Source organism: Eleutherodactylus coqui, chromosome 13 (assembly GCF_035609145.1).
Source record: "Eleutherodactylus coqui strain aEleCoq1 chromosome 13, aEleCoq1.hap1, whole genome shotgun sequence".
NCBI classification, from domain to species: domain Eukaryota; kingdom Metazoa; phylum Chordata; class Amphibia; order Anura; family Eleutherodactylidae; genus Eleutherodactylus; species Eleutherodactylus coqui.
Genome location: NC_089849.1, coordinates 89,233,540 through 89,249,872, shown reverse-complemented (window position 1 = coordinate 89,249,872; position 16,333 = coordinate 89,233,540). Strand labels below are relative to the sequence as shown.

At 45.9% G+C, this 16,333-nt stretch overlaps 1 protein-coding gene across 2 annotated transcripts in view; it reads right to left on the bottom strand.

Annotated features, from left to right (window-relative positions):
• Positions 1 to 16,333, bottom strand: part of OGFOD3 (2-oxoglutarate and iron dependent oxygenase domain containing 3) — a 94,521-nt gene that overhangs the window by 27,694 nt on the left and 50,494 nt on the right. For both annotated transcript variants that reach the window (XM_066588163.1, XM_066588164.1), the window contains one exon: positions 8,726 to 8,849. In XM_066588163.1, coding sequence (XP_066444260.1) covers positions 8,726 to 8,849 — 124 coding nt within the window. The remainder of the gene's footprint in view (positions 1 to 8,725; positions 8,850 to 16,333) is intronic.

The following is a 16,333-nucleotide window of genomic DNA, read 5'->3' as shown; positions in this document are numbered from 1 at the left end:
TGAGTGTCAATGCAGAGAGAAATGAAACATCTGTTAATCGACCCGGCGGTCACGGATGCCCCAGCTACAGTGTAAAACGTAAAAAAAAAACATGTGAGTGACCCCTGGAGGATGACATCTTGGGGGACATAGATGTTAAAAAAAAAGTTATAAGAATAAAACAGAATAAAATAAAAATATGTACATAAGAAAGAACATAACCCACCACCGGCCCACACCGTCGCCATATGCACCCCCCTGTAATCCAAGGCTATACAAATTATATATCAAAACGCCCAAAACAAAATGAAGAGCCCATTCCTGTACTTTATTTTTAGAATTAGCATATTTACACTAAAATAAACTATAAAGTAAAATAAATCAGATTTTCAGCTTTTTTCCCACAACAAAACAAAAAAAATGGGGAAAAAAAGTCAGCAAAAAAAAAAAGAAGATATAAATAAAATAGCCCTACATGGCACGGGGGAAAAAAAGCAGCAGAAATAATAGGGCAGTAAAACTAACATATGGGTAAAATCCCTAAAAAGTGTCTGGTCCTTTAGCACCAAAGCAGCCTGGTCTTAAAGGGGTTAAAAGAACCTGTCACCGCACCTGTTTGATTCTAATCAAATGCCAATACTGACAGAAGTGCTGACTCGGAAAGGCGCACATGTCTGGAGGAGCCTTATTGAATTCTCATATCCCCCCTGTGAACAGAAGGGCTGAGATCTAATAACCTCCATCCGCCAGCAGCAGGTGACCATCTGGAGATGCTTTGTAGTACAGGAGATGACATTATCGCTCAGGTTCCCGATTCCACAGGAGGAGGGGGATATAGTACAGGACACATGACCCCAGGATGAGGTGGACCAAGGGATCACTTACCTGACTGCTCTCCAGGGCAGCTACTAGGATTAAAAGAAATCAGCTAATATGTAAAAAGCTAAATAATTAACCAAACATATAAATATAATTGTGTCTCATAACGGGCTATTAGATGGCAAACCGAAACAGACAAGAGGTAACACAGGGGGCACAGAGTGAATGTAAAGTATAACACTAGTGCCATGGTAATTAATAGTAGCCTCTAATATAGGAGACATTCTAGGACCTGTAGTACTCTTCTTTTAAAGGCTTATTCACATGAGCTTAGGCGTTTTTATATGCGCCCACTGGCGCCGTAAAAATGTGTGAACGAGCACACAAATCTGCCGTTTGTGCGCCTGTACAGATGGCCCAGCGCATATACCCTGAGCCCGGATTGCCGTCAGGCGGGGGGAGACAGTTTAGCTTTGCTAAACTGCCTTCCCCCTTTCCTCCGGCTCAACGGCTCTCGGCAAGGGAAGGGAGCGGAACTGGGTGGGAGCTAGTTGCTAAGCTCCCGCCCGTCTCCTCCCGTTTCTGGCAGACGACAAGAGGTGAAGAGGGGTCAGGAGATTAGCAACTAGCTCCCGCCCCCTCCTATTGCAAACGGCAAGGAGGGAAGGGGGTGGGAGTTTAGCAGTCATGCTGCTACACTCCCTCCCACCTCCCTTCTCCGGCAGCTACCATAGGCTCCCATAGGAGTGTATGGCAGCGGTCAACGTATTCCGGCCAGGAAGATAGTTCCTGAACTATCTATCCTGGCTGGCGTAAAAGCCTGGCCCAAATTCGCTTGTATGCGCCATATTAGCTGGCCGGGCACTTTTGCGCTGCAGTAATACGCCCATGTAAACTGATGCATTGTAAACCAATGTATCAAATGGGCAGTGTATATCAGCCGGGCGCGGCCAATATACACTCCTGTGAATAAGCCCTAAAGGAGTGTTCCAGTTGGAACAAGTTATTCTCTATCCACGGGCTGCAATAACTAGCTGATTGGTGGGGATCCATTCCCCAATCCCAAGAACACACTGAGAGGCTGTAGCGCAGGCACGACACCCTCCATTAATTTCAATGAGAGTGCCAGAGTTTGCCAAGGGCTTGAACTCTGCAATTTGTGGCACTTTCATTGAAATCAATGGAGCATAACGTACTTATGTAACCTCCTCTCTGTTCATTTGGGCACCTAGTAGAACCCTGTTCTCTGGATCCATGCGGGTCCCAGCAGTCAGACCCCAACTAAACAGCTGGTTATCTATTGGATAGGGAATAACTAGTTCCAACCAGAATACCCTTTTAAGACGACAATGCCATTGTTCTGCTGATTGTGATGCTGCTTGCTGACGGTTTGTGTGAACATACCCTAGTAGAGTATCCTGTTGTAACAGATCTGATCATGATTACATGCCTGACCATACATTTGAATGAATGCATGCAGTACTCTACTTGGCCTGTAGTGGTTGCTGAAGGGAAAATTAGCTGAAAGTTCTAAAACACTTAAGGCTGCCTGTCCACGGGCGTTGCGATATCCAGGGGATCTCCGCCGCGGGAGCAGGAGCCGGCAGACGGATCTCCGCTGTCAGCTTATCTGACAGATAGGCTGACTGCGGAGAATCGCGGCAATGATTCTCCACTCGTGGACAGGGGGGGCAGCACTTTCCATAGCAATGCTATGGAAAGCGTGCATTGGGTTCCCCGTGGCCGGATTAAAGTTCATCCGGATCCCCTCCTAAAAAGGCCCTTTTACACTGGATGAATGTCGGGCAAACGATTCCCAACACCTGTCCCCATGTATACTCGTTCCCATGCTATTACACAGGGGCGGGTATCGCTGGCTGGCTCACAGAGTGGCCAGCAGGGGGCCAGGGCGGCTGGAGGAGAATTCACTCCTTGCTCTCCCCGCCCCTCTCCATTCACTGTAAGCAGAGTTCAGTACTGAACGGCTGCTATTTACACTGAACTCTCATCGTTCAGGATTTTATGCAGCTTAAACCCTGAACGATTTAGGGCTCATGCCCACGGCCGTGACGGACTCCTCCACGGCGCCCCCCAAAACCCCCATACTTACCACTCGCGTCCCACAGTGTCACATGACGCGGCCGGCGGTGTGCGGGGAAGCGTATTCACGCAATACTTCCACTTTACTACAGCGGAAGTATAGCGTGATGGCCGGCTTCCATTGACTACAATGGAAGCCGGCCGCGCATATTCCCGCAGCATTTAGAACATGCCGCGGGTTATTTCATGCAGTGGAATTCTGCAGCGTGAACATTGAGCTATTAGGTTCAATAGAACCTAATAGCTGCGGGGAAACGCCGCGGATTTTCGCACGTAAAATGCAGCAGAAATCCGGCCATGGTCGTTGCCTACGGATCATTTTACAATCAACGGGTCATTTTCAGTAACGGGTCATTTTCCTTATTTATAGTCAGACATGTGAATTACAATATGTAGAGTGCATTACTTGGGTATTGCGGAAGAAAAACTGCTGAACATATTTTGGTCTGAATTTCAAGTCTGATTTGTATTACTTTACTATAAGTCCCCCTATGTTAGTATTTCATATGCAAAATTTGTTGTGCGTTAGGTCGGGCTAACACAAGTGTAGTTAAATTGCATATTACACGCTCAATGTACGCGTGCATAATACACTTTGTATGGAGTCAATGCCAGTACATTCACTTTCATTGATCCATTCACACTTGCGTATATTCACTGCAAATAATACGAGCATAAAAAAGAAAAGAAAAAAAGAACGCAGCATCTTCTATTTTACCGTGTATTACGCACAATAGAGCCCTAATGTTTTCTATGGGTGCATACAAAAATGCTGTACATACGCAATGTACAGCATGTTCACGCATGTTGCTAGGAAACACGAGTTAAAAGTTAAAGAAAACAAAAACCACAGGAAGCCAGTGCGTGACAGCGTGCGTGAGATACACTGATATACGCATGCATACGTGATTACAGGCCAGGTGATATGCAGCTCCACACGCCAGTAAAACGCTGTGTTTTATCATACGGTCCCGTAAACCTGCTGTAGCAGCCAAAGACAGTGCTCAGCCATGAACGATGTGTGCGGTCATTGGCTGCTACAGCTTGTTTGTAGACGAGCGCAGCCTGCCAAGTGACATCACAGGGAGGCTGAAGCCAGCGGTGGAAGACGAACAGGGAGATGTGAGTAAAGGCCTATTTAGACACAAAGATGATCGCTCAAAAGATGGCTTTTGAGCGATCATTTTGCATAATCTACTAATTGGTACTAATGCCTATTAGTACCAATTAGCAGCATGTGAGCTGCCAGGAGCTGAATTTATTCAGAGGACTGCCTGCTGTTCTCTGAATAAATTCTCTTTGTTGCCGGCGGGGCTGATAGCTGAAGAAAGCTGATACAATGAAATCAGCTGTTATCAGCGCACACCGGCAGAACACAGTGTGCGGTCCGTCTTAAGAGCTGTTCTGCTGAACGACGGATTTGAAGCCGAACTGAAGAGCATTGTTCGGCAGAAAACTGAAAGATGGGCACATTTACACGCAACGATTATCGCTCAAAAGACGGCTTTTGAGCGAATTTTGAGCGATAATTAGAGATGAGCGAGCGTACTCACTAAGGCAAACTACTCGAGCGAGTAGTGCCTTATGCAAGTACCTGCCCGCTCGTCTCAAAAGATTCGGGTGTCGGCGGGGGAGAGCGGTGAGTTGCGGGAGTAAGCAGGGGGGAGTGGGGGGAAGAGAGCGAGAGAGAGATCTCCCCCCCCCCCAGTTCCTCCCCGATCTCCCACGCTGCTCCCCGCCGGCACCCGAATCTTTTGAGACGAGCGAGTACGCTCGCTCATCTCTAGCGATAATCGTTGTGTCTAAATTGGCCTTAACTGCTGATTTGTTATTTTGGTTATTTTGAGGCATAGTGGATCAATTAACAGGAGTTTCCCTTTGCTTGGACAGCCCCTGGGGGCTGCATTCCCACGAACGTATATCAGCTTGGTTTTCACGGCAAGCTGATATACGTTGTCCTCATGTGCAGGAGGGGGAGGATGGAAGAGCCAGGAGCAGGAACTGAGCTCCCACCCCCTCTCTGCCTCCTCTCCGCCGCTCTGCACTATTTGCAATGGGGAGAGGCGGAACGGGGCAGGGCTAATTATCGACACTTAGCCCCACCCCCATCCCACCTCTCTCCATTGCAAATAGTGCAGAGGGGCGGAGAGGAGGCAGAGAGGGGGCGGGAGCTCAGTTCCTGCTCCTGGCTCTTCCATCCTCCCCCCCTGCACATGAGGACGACGTATATCGGCTCGGCGTGAAAACCGAGCTGATATACGTTCGTGGGAATGCAGCCTAAAGACAAGCAGGGAATGAGGCCGTTTTGGGTGGCACTCTTTTGCTTTTGATGTTTCTAATAAAGAAGTGATTTTATTTTTTTCCAATTGAGGTTCCTCTTTTCACTCTGGTTTGTAATTGCATTGCCCGTGCCCGGCTGTGCGCTCACCCTGCATCGTCTCAGCCTCGTTACATCTGGTTTGATTCTCCATTAGTGAACTAAAAATCTATTTTATCTATTGGCTAAACACAGGATACAAGTCGTACAATGACCAGAGATGGTGTTCTTTCTCCTGCACAGACGGCAACTTATTCTGAAAAGTTAGTTGCACTTGAAAGGAATTAAGGCCGATCGCTTCAATCAATGTTTCCTGCTATTTCACTGTAGCAGAAGGATCACTTATATTTGTATAGGAGGGCTTCACTGAGTAGATTATTTGTCTCTTTAAAACTTAACTTGTAGTAATAAATAACTCTAAAACGATTAGACCCGGCTTCAAACAAACAAATAGCATCCTCAGAGGAGATATAGTGCCCCTTAGAGGGAAGTATCACTCCAAGCAGCCATTTATCAATCTTTGCGGAGCACTATTTTGGAGCTGCTGATTTGGTGGTCAAGTATGACGAGCTACGGAACTTCAGCATACCCCTCAGCACGAAAGTGCAAACAGATGTGACAGTGTGGCCTCCTGCAGACAGCCGGGTCGGATCCCACTGCGAGAATTCCCGCAGCGGGATGCGGTCTCGTGCCCCTGCAGAGGCCTGCGACTTACCCGTTCCCGGCGTCTCCTCTCTGCGCTGTGTGCCGACTGCTGCCCAGCCGGCGCATACGCAGAGAGGGGCCGGTGCGTCACCACTGACATTTCTGTGTGGGCCTCTGCAAGACCCGCACAGAAATAGAACCTGCCGCGATTTGTTTTCCGCGTGAATTTTCAAATCATGGCAGTCTGCCTAGGATTGCGTTATCTAATGCAATCCTATGCAGGCGGGCACGAGAGGAAATTCTGCGAGAAATCCCGCCGCGGAATTTCTGCCTGTGTGCAGGGGGCCTAAAGCAGCTCCTTAGGACTTCCTTAATAGATAGTCAAAAATATGTAAGACTGGGAAAATCAACATGCACCTCAAGGACAAAACGCAAGAAGATGTCCCAGTCTAGTAGCCCAGATTGAAAAATCTCCCTCAGGTGTTTAAAGCTGAATGAGCATATGAAAAAGGTCATTCAACTTCAGAAGAAAACATCCCCGTTTCAAAAGAAACATAATACTGGGGATTATTCTCAGATGACCCTATTCCCAATTGTCCTGAATGATGTAATTGGTGAAATAAGTAAAAATTCCTAGTATAGTCAAGGATTTGGTTTCATCTCAAATTCTTAACACTGAGGTGGTTTACCTGATTCTACTGGTTCGACGCATTTCTGCTGTAATAACCCAGGAACCACACAAAATAAGCTTGATAGAATTGTTGAAACAACCCCTTTTAGGGGGCTGGGGGGGGGGGGGGGGAGAAAAATTCACCAAGAACAATTAGTAATGCCCAACTGGTGTAGAGGTATGGTTCAATAACTTTTTTCTTGGCTAATGGTTATGTCTATCTGATAAACTAAAGTAGCACAACGTAGCCCAAGTCCCCCTTGTACCAAAATAAAAAAGTCCAGCAGCGTCACCAGCCTTAATGGTAGGCTGGAGACAAATGACCAGAGTGACACTAGGTCTGTTCTTATAAAGCCCTGGCTTATGGCCACCTCCTAGGGGTGTAGCACATCCCAGGCCAATCAGACAATACTCCTTACTAAGCCCACCCACAACTGGGTGGTAACCAATGCATATTGGAAACAAGTATCGTCATTCTGAGACTAGTTGTTGTCAAATATTCCAAATAGATACATCCCTTGCCTCTGGGACACCCCATCCCAGAACTTACAACCAATCATTCTGGTATCACCCGCTGACGTCGGAGTTGGCCATAGTAGGCAGGCATCGCAGCTCCACATTGTGAGCGGTACCGTTGCTTAGTAATGCAGTGGAGTCATGACGTAAGGGGGCGGGTCCGCTCCACAATCAATTTTTCATGTTAAACATGATTTTTTTTACATTTATGGCAATTGTTTTTTTAGTTAAATGTCATTATTTACAGAATTTGAAAAAAATAGCTTTGGCCACTAAGTTGAATAATAGCCTATTATTTACTGTATTGTACAGTAGCCCCATGGGCTGTAGACAAAACAGACCGGAGGGGTCTCATCGGGGCATGTTTATTACGACTAGTGTTTCATATGCCAAAACGAATAAACTGTGCGCTGAAAAAGTGACACCTAACTTATAAATTAATATATGAAATGCCCCTCTGGTTCTCCATGTGCCTGAAATTGAAATCTACGCCAATTTTCAGGCGTAAATTATAATAAGCCTGGCGGTCCACAGGAGGACACATTTGCCTATGCTAAGCCACAACCCTTTTTAAAAGTATCAAGAAAAGTTTAACCCTTTCCAATCCACTGTCTGACTTCTGAGAACATTATGATTTAAGGCTGTACAGCTCTGATATTGGAAGACGTCCGTCGGGGTTCTCTTACTGTATATTGCCAGCCTCTCTGCTGTCGGAGCCTATCCAACGTGTCACCTCATGCAGTACTGGCTTTAGCCAGCAGATAGTGCCGTTGTGTAATGGCAGAAAAAGAGTAAGCCCCCTAGGAAAACCAAGATTCAAATTGGATTGGAAAGGGTTAAAGTTGCAAATTTTAAACCGTTTGATAAATATATGTCATTGACTTCAATGCAAGAGTGTTCTAGGCATGCTCAGTGACCTGTGCAAATGTCATTGTGCAGGGGGGAGGAGGAGGTGAGCTATGACCATTAACTATTGTAAATGGCGGATCCTGAGCGATCTATATATCAGCTTTACCTTTCAGATACGAACTGAAAATTTTTCTCTACAGAATAGGAAGTGTCAAGACTATTATTAAAAGGATTTTCTAAGATTACAAAAAATATGAGAAGTGTAAAATTAAAGAAAAAAGCCCTACTCCCCTTTTTAGCAGCCTCTCAAGTCCAACACCACTGACTGCTGGTCCAATCCCGGAAGAGACTGCAGTGGTCACGGGCCATTTATCGCTCATGTAACCGCTCAGACAATCGCTGGCCTCGGCAGGAATCTGAGCAAGAACCGTTGGGGTAGGGTGCACTGGAAAGGTAGGTATGGCTTCTTTTTAGACCTTTATTAGCCCCCACTTTTTGGCCATAACAGCCACAAATCGCTAACATGTGGAGACAGTGTTTTACCACTGAATATACGAGCACAAAGTCTGTACAACACAGTTTTTATCTTTTCTTTTAAGAATGTGCTATCCAAGAGCTCAGATTGCTGTGGAGTCAACTTGAGGATTTACTGAGGCTTGAGAGACATCCAGATTTTCCCTCCGGCTGAGACAAGGCGAGAAACGTTCCGCCGTAATAAGAGACTAAGGAAACCAGGTGCTGCTACTAATTCCTAATGGGGATGTTCCCAAACAATGAATCCTCATGAGGAGTTCAGCAACAGTTTTATTTTCTTTTTTTTAGGTTCTTACCGAGTCTGGGCTCCAAGGTGCTGTTCGTCTTCTCATCAATGAATATAAACCTTCCTCCACCGAAGTCTCTGGAGTAGTCAGACAGATAGAGCAAGGAGGTGTAGTCAAAAGATCCATAGGTCACCTGGAGACATAGAGACATCAGCTAATTACAGTCATATCAAGCCTCGTAATATTAAAGCGACCCTATGGTCCCCGGACCATAAAATTCTGTTGTTCCAGGTCTAAGAGGAGTGATTTATATTACTCGTCCCTGTTCCACTCATCCTCCAGCTCTGGGGCCCAAAACTGGCCATCTAAAATGGCCACCACAATTTTCTAACTACCTAATGCTCTCTGATTGGTCCACACTAATCATGTGAGCAACACTGGCCAATCACAGAGCAGGTATAGTGCATTGGTAGTCTAGTACTACCAATGCACTGTGGAGATTAAATATTCTGAAGATTGTGTTGGTCATCTTGGACGACCAATTATAGAACTCTGAACCAACGGATGGGAGGGACATCGGCACAGATCAAAACATCTAATTTAACTACCTCCAACGTCCTAAATCAAAATTATGTCCCAGGACTGGAGAGTCGCTTTAACTCTTGACCTTCAGGTTGGGTTTCCATGTGGCAGTTTTACATTTCTATAGGGCAGTTAGGGGGGTTCTCATGTAATTATTTATGAATAGTTTGTAAAATAAGTGAAAATTATCACATCACTAACATCTATTTAAAAGGAATCAGCCATTGGGTTAGGTTAGGGTATCTACACAAATCTCTGTCAAAGCTGAAACAGTGACACCTATCTGTGCCCCCAACGTGCCAATCAGAAAAAAAGACAAGGAAGCCCCACCTCTAACTCCAGTTCATAAGGATTCAGGGCTGTCATAGTAATGGTATGGACACATGAGACTAGTGGGGTAGTGTCATGAGAGTCCACTGGGGGGGCATGTGACAAGATATTTTCCAGATCCTAATGTAAAGGGGGGCCTGCTCAAAATAAACCTAGAAAAATATTAAAGTACATTATATGCAATAGAGAACATTTTAGAAAATAAATGGCCATATACAATATGGATGGCCCATGCTCTGAGACCACAAGAGGCTCTTTCTTGTATGCCTCCAGGCCCACCTGTATCACGTCTTGTATCCAAGCTAGAGGAGGTACAACAGGGTCCTTGAGCCTCCTTGCCCCCCCATATCACATCTTGTATCCAAGCTAGAGGCGGTACAACAGAGTACTAGAGCCTTCATGCCCTCCTGTATCACATCTTGAAGCCAAGTTACAGGTGGTACATCAGGGTACTAGAGCCTCCATGCCCACCAATATCACATCTTGTATCCAAGCTATAGGAGGTACAACAAGGTACTAAAGCCTCCATGACCGCCCGTATCACATCCTGTATCCAAGCTAGAGGTGGTACAACAGGGCACTAGAGCCACCATGCCCTCCCGTATCACATCTTGTAGCCAAGCTACAGGTGATACAACAGGGTACTAGAGCCTCCATGCCCGCCTGTATCACATCTCATATCCAAGCTAGAGGCCGTACAACAGTGTACTAGAGCTTTCATACCTCCCATATCACATCTTGTATCCAAGCTAGAGGCTGTACAACAGGGTACTTGAACCTTCATGCTCGCCAGTAACATATCTTCTATCCAAGCTTAGAAGCAGTACAAAAGGGTACTAGAGCCTCTATGCCCTCCTGTATCACATCTTGTAGCCAAGCTACAGGTGGTACATCAAGGTTCTAGAGCTTCCATACCCACCTGTATCACATTTTGTATTCAAGCTAGAGGCAGTACAACAGGGTACTAGAGCCTCCATGCCCACCTGTATCATATCTTGTTTTCAAGCTAGAGGTGGTACAACAGTGTACTAGAGCATCCTTGCCCTCCCATATGACATCTTGTATCCAAGCTGGAGGCGGTACAACAGGGTACTAGAGCCTCCATGCCCGCCTGTATCACATCTTGTATCCAAGCTAGAGGCGGTACAACAGGGTACTAGAGCCTCCATGCCCGCCTGTATCACATCTTGAAGCCAAGCTACAGGTGGTACATCAGAGTACTAGAGCCTCCATGCCATCCCATTTCAAATCTTGTATCCAAGCTAGAGGCGGTACAACAGGGTACTAGAGCCTCCATGCCCGTCAGTAACATATCTTGTATCCAAGCTTAAACGGAGGCACAACAGGGTACTAGAGCCCCCATGCCCTCCTGTATCACATCTTGTAGCCAAGCTACAGGTGGTAGATGAGGGTACTAGAGCCTCCACGCCCACCCATGTCACATCTTGTATCCAAGCTAGAGGCGGTACAACAGTTTACTAGAGCTTCCGTACCTCCCAGATCATATCTTGTATCCAAGCTAGAGGCGGTACAACAGTGTACTAGAGCCTCCATGCCCGCCAGTAACATATCTTGTATCCAAGCTAGAGGCAGTGCAACAGGGTACTAGAGCCTCCATGCCCACCTGTATCACATCTTGTATCCAAGCTACAGGTGGTACAACAGGGTACTAGAGCCTCCATGTCCGCCTGTATCACATCTTGTATCCAAGCTAGAGGCAGTACAACAGGGTACTAGAGCCTCCATGCCCGCCAGTAACATATCTTGTATCCAAGCTAGAGGCGGTACAACAGGGTACTAGAGCCTCCATGCCCACCCGTATCACATCTTGTATCCAAGCTAGAGGTCGTACAACAGGGTACTAGAGCCTCCCTACAGGGGTTAGTTCTCTACAATAAATTAAGCTTTTGCTCTGATATTGTAATACTTATTTATATCAGCGTTACAACTTCCAGGGGAGGGATTGGTCTGACAATGAGTGTATCTGCTATTTTTTCCTGCAGAGACTGAGATACAACACAATGGGTATAATTAACTTGTTTTCCTTTCTGTTTTCATCAGGATTTCGATAATAAATGAGCTGCATTTTATCCTGCAGGAGTTCTAGTCTGCAGGCGTATCTTCTAGGCGCCTTGTAGAGATGTGTCCAACCTTAACTTTCTGTGAAGTTTGTTAAGGACTTCAGTTCTCATGATAGGAACTCCTAACAATATTGTGTCATACTAGAAAAACCTTTGACAGGCTGCAGCACACAAATACAGCATACACATCTCCCTACAGGGTATTGAAAATCACTTTTATTCAAAGCCGATTATCTTATGCCACTCATCTCAGAATATGTTGAGCCAAGAAGAAGAGTAAGGAAGAACAAATGCCATCTAGAGATATAAAGAAGAGTATAGTGGAGTATTTGCTGTATACCTTGAGATCTGAACTCCTCTGTGTGAGCAGGACTAGGTCAGGATAAGTTTTTAGCCTCGGACTGTAAATGGAGGAACTATCAAAGTATGCCTATTATTTACAAAGGTCCCAATCTCTTCTCAGACCGCTCTAGATGTGTATTATATGTATTGGAGCGAGATAAGTCATATGTATCAGGTCGCATTTGGTTGCTTCTTCCCTTCCTCCTCCCATTTTCTCTTCCTAAGACTGCCGAGTTGGGGGGCACTTACTTTACTGTGTGATCCGAGTTTTACAGTTCTCCTCTCTCACAGACACACTGAGGGAGAGATACTGCAGCTGCAACCCCTCCCCGGACCTTTATATGAAGACAGTAATGAGGGGCAGCATTAAACTTGTGCTGTGGACCCTTTTTTCTCATAATTGGTGTGGGTTCCCAGATGTCCACCACTCTCCCGAACATAAAGCCATGACATATCCAATAATATGCCATTGCTTTATAAGATGGGCATACCCCTTCCAGTCACTACCAGCACTACACAGGTCTTCCAAAGCAAGAGACTGTTATAGCAACTGCCCTCTACTTTGGCCAGATAACAAGTACCCTGCATAGAGGAACCCCTCAAAAAACGTATAATATTCCAGAATAAGTGTATGCAAAAATGGGGTTTTAAACCAAACAATCCTTCTAACAAAAGCCAAGTGCTATAGAGGCACGGCACTTGGTCTTTATATCCATGTCATTGTACATGTATGGGGTGAGTTTAAAGGTCCTGCTCCTAAAATCTCGCAGGAGCAAGTCATGTGGTCAGCTGTCAGAGAAAGCCAGGGACCCCAAGGAGAAGACCAAAGCTATTTATGCTCAGTGAACGCTATGTAGTGAATAAAGGAAGATGCAGTGCCGTTATCTCAACCGGACCTGTCGTTCACCTGATCGTCAGCGACCCCCGGCACAGCAGACATGTTGGGTCTTAGCAGACCCAGTTCAGATCTGCCAGGGACTAATATCACAATAGGGGAATGTCCCAATTACAATGGAAAGCTGTGAAATAAGAAAAAGAAAATGACATTGTGAATGTCCCCCAGAGGTCATGGGGGATATTTATACAAAAAAAAAATACAAATAGGTAAAAAAAAAATTAAAGAATAAAATAGAAATATGTTTTAAAAAAAAAAACACCCACACCGACCTAAACTGTCGCCATAGCCGCCCTGTAATCCTAGACAATACAAGATATATATCAAAATGACCAAAACAAAAAGGAGAACCCACTCCTCTACTTTATTTTAGAGTTAATATACTAAATTTTAAAAATAAATGACAATAAATAAGAAACAAATTCTAAACTTTTTGTACACACTACCCCTAATAAAATATTTTTAAAAATTAGAAAAAAAAACAGGGCCATAAAATCACTACATGCATAAAAATCGCTAAAAACTGTCTGGTTCTTTAGGACAAAACATTCTGGTCATAAATGGGTTAATGGGAGCGGTGAATCTGCTCCAGTTCCATCTATGAGGGGTTGTCCAAGATCTTTGTTTTCTATAAGATACGGCTCTCCTTGCCATAAAGCAACAAATAGCATATATTCACCTCTCCCCGCTGTATCCAACACTGCGCAGCCTGTTTATGAGGTGTCACAGGCTGCTGCAGCCAATGACAAGGCTCAGCAATCGATCAATAAGCTCTGTCATTGGCCACAGCATCCTGTGAACAGGCAGGACTGCAGCCTTTCAACAAACAATGGGAGGGAGGACCGAGCAGTGGTGCGGAACATAGCACGGAGAGCTGAGTACATGTTTATTTGTTGTTTTAGGGCAGGTGGAGCTGTGTTTTATAGAAAACAAAGATCTCAGACCCCCCCTTTAAGTCTGGCAACCACTATGCTATCATATGTATATATAACGGGCAGAAAATCTATATGTAATAAAGAAAAGGGAAGGGGGGCACTATCAGATATTACAATGCATCGCCCGTTTCTTAAGCTGCAATTTGACCTCATTCCGTCCTTTGCAGAGATGCAATCTTTAAAAGACATAAAACTGTTCCAGTGACATTAATGGCCTCAATCTCCATTTCCCTTCCTCTGTCCCTGAACTGGGGGGTCAGAATCCATCGATCTGATAATCGTATGGGTCATTGAGTAGAAAACAATTTGTATGATGCTAAAGAGCTGTAATTTCCCCTTCAAGTGGCTAATAGGAAATTTCTACTGTCCTCAGAGAGAGTGACGGACATTGGCCTAACAAGGTGGCAAGAGGGTTCATCCGCGCTAGCCTAATATAAAGCCCTAATAACTATATAAAGCAGTAGACCAGAGGGGTCAGTAAGATTAGCCACGTACACAGAGTGATTGTGGTTTTTTATGGCATACAGTGTAGTTCTGCAATATTCTTTAAAGGGACTTTCCAGGGAGAAAACTATTGAAGACCTATCCTCAGGATAGGTCATCAATAGTTGATTGGCTGGGTTCCGTCGCTCGGGACCCGACTGATCAGGCGAGTGGGCGCATACGGTCGGAGTGGAAGCAGTGGAAGTTTCTGCGCCAACCTCCATGTAGTGGACGGTGCTTGTAACTGCAGGCACGGCTCTCATTGAAATTAATGCAAGCTGTGCCTGCAGTTACAAGCGCTGGCCACTGCACAGCAGTCGGCGCGAAGACTCCTGCTGCTTCAGCTCCGACCACTGTGCATTTGCGGCGCTGACAGCAAGCGCCGGCTCAGCTGATCGGTCGGGGTCCTGAGCGACGGACACCAGCCGATCAATTATTGATAGGATAGGTCAGGTCATCAATAGTATTTTCTAAGGAAAACCCCTTTAAATATACATTTGTGTAGATCAACCTATATCAAGACTGGTAATCCCTAAATGCAAAGGATGTACAGGAATGGCAGATAGCAGAGGTCCGTTTAAAGCGTCTCTTACTAACCTTACAGGATTTGTCATGGCTGAGAGACTTGCGGACTCGTGTCTCATTGCAATAAGACTTTGGGGGTAGTTTCCTCCTCCGGAACCAGCGAGGCTCCAGATCAGAATTGCATTCTTTCATGCAGTGTCATTATTTGAGGAGGAGAATAAAAAGATGTGGGAGGAAAGTGGTTTAAAGTTCCATGGAAATGAGCATGTCCCTGACGGCACAGAGTATTTCAGCATCAGGGTGCCCTTGTGGGAAGTCACACACTTAAGCGTTCCACAGGGGAAAAAGCAAGGCCCCCCCAGCAGTGTATAGTATTTGAGGACATAAGCTCAGGTCAGAGAATGACGGTTATAAAGTGAAGGGGTCCACAGCAGCACAGAGCTGTTCAGGAGAGGAGTGTGCTGACCTCAGAGAGGCCAAAGACAGAGTGAGGCCTCATTCGCACGGGTGACGTTTTCACGCATAATATGTGCATGAAAACATCGCGTCTATTAGAACCAATAGTTAGTTTCCTATAGAAACATTCAAATGAAGGAATTTTAGACGTGCAAAAAACTCGCACCTTAAAAAGATAAGACATGCGTGGCTACAATACCCAAAACTAAGGTCCGTGCTGCATTGAAAGACAGCACCTGACCTATCTTTGGTGCATGCTGCGCAGGAGTCTCCATAGACTCCTATGGGTGCAGGAGGTTAGCTGTGTCCGATGCTCTTTAAACATATCAGAAGCCATTAGGAGGTTTTCTGTGACAGAGGGACAACAGTGGGGCAGCTACACCCAGAAGCACGTTTTAAATGTCCCGCTGTGAACTCCTGTTAGTCCCCGAGGGGATGAGGGGAAGCCTCGAGAGTTTCGTTTATCTCCCCGGGGGTTCCCTTAATCCCCGCGGGGACTAACAGGAGTTTAAAGCGGAACACTTAAAATGTGCTTCTGGGCTGCAATTGTTAACCCTTTGCAATCTAATTTTGGATTCAGAGTTTCCTAGGGGGCTTTCTCTTTCTGCCATTATACAATGGCGCCATCTGCTGGCTAGAGCAAGTACTGTGGTATGGGATGTGCCGAAGAGGCCCCCAACAAAAGAGCGGCCAGTAATCTACAGTAAGAATACCCTGCCGGACGTGTTCCGCCATCAGAGCTGTACAGCCTTCAAGCAGAATGTCTTTAGACGTCAGACAGTGGATTGGAAAGGGTTAAATGTCCCGCTGTAAGCAGCGGGGCATTCCTCCAGCACCACTGCTGGGTAATTCCCCAGCAGCGGGGGGGGGGGGGGAGAGTGGGGGACTCCCTTTACCTCTTTCCCCAGCGTCGGGTTCCGCAAGGGATTTCCCCGTACCGGGGAGATGAGGGCAGGGTTGGAGCGCTTCCCCGAGAGCGGGCGGCAAGAGAGACCCACGCTCTAGCCCTGCCCCCTCTCAACTTGCAATGGTGAAATCCCAAGGAGGA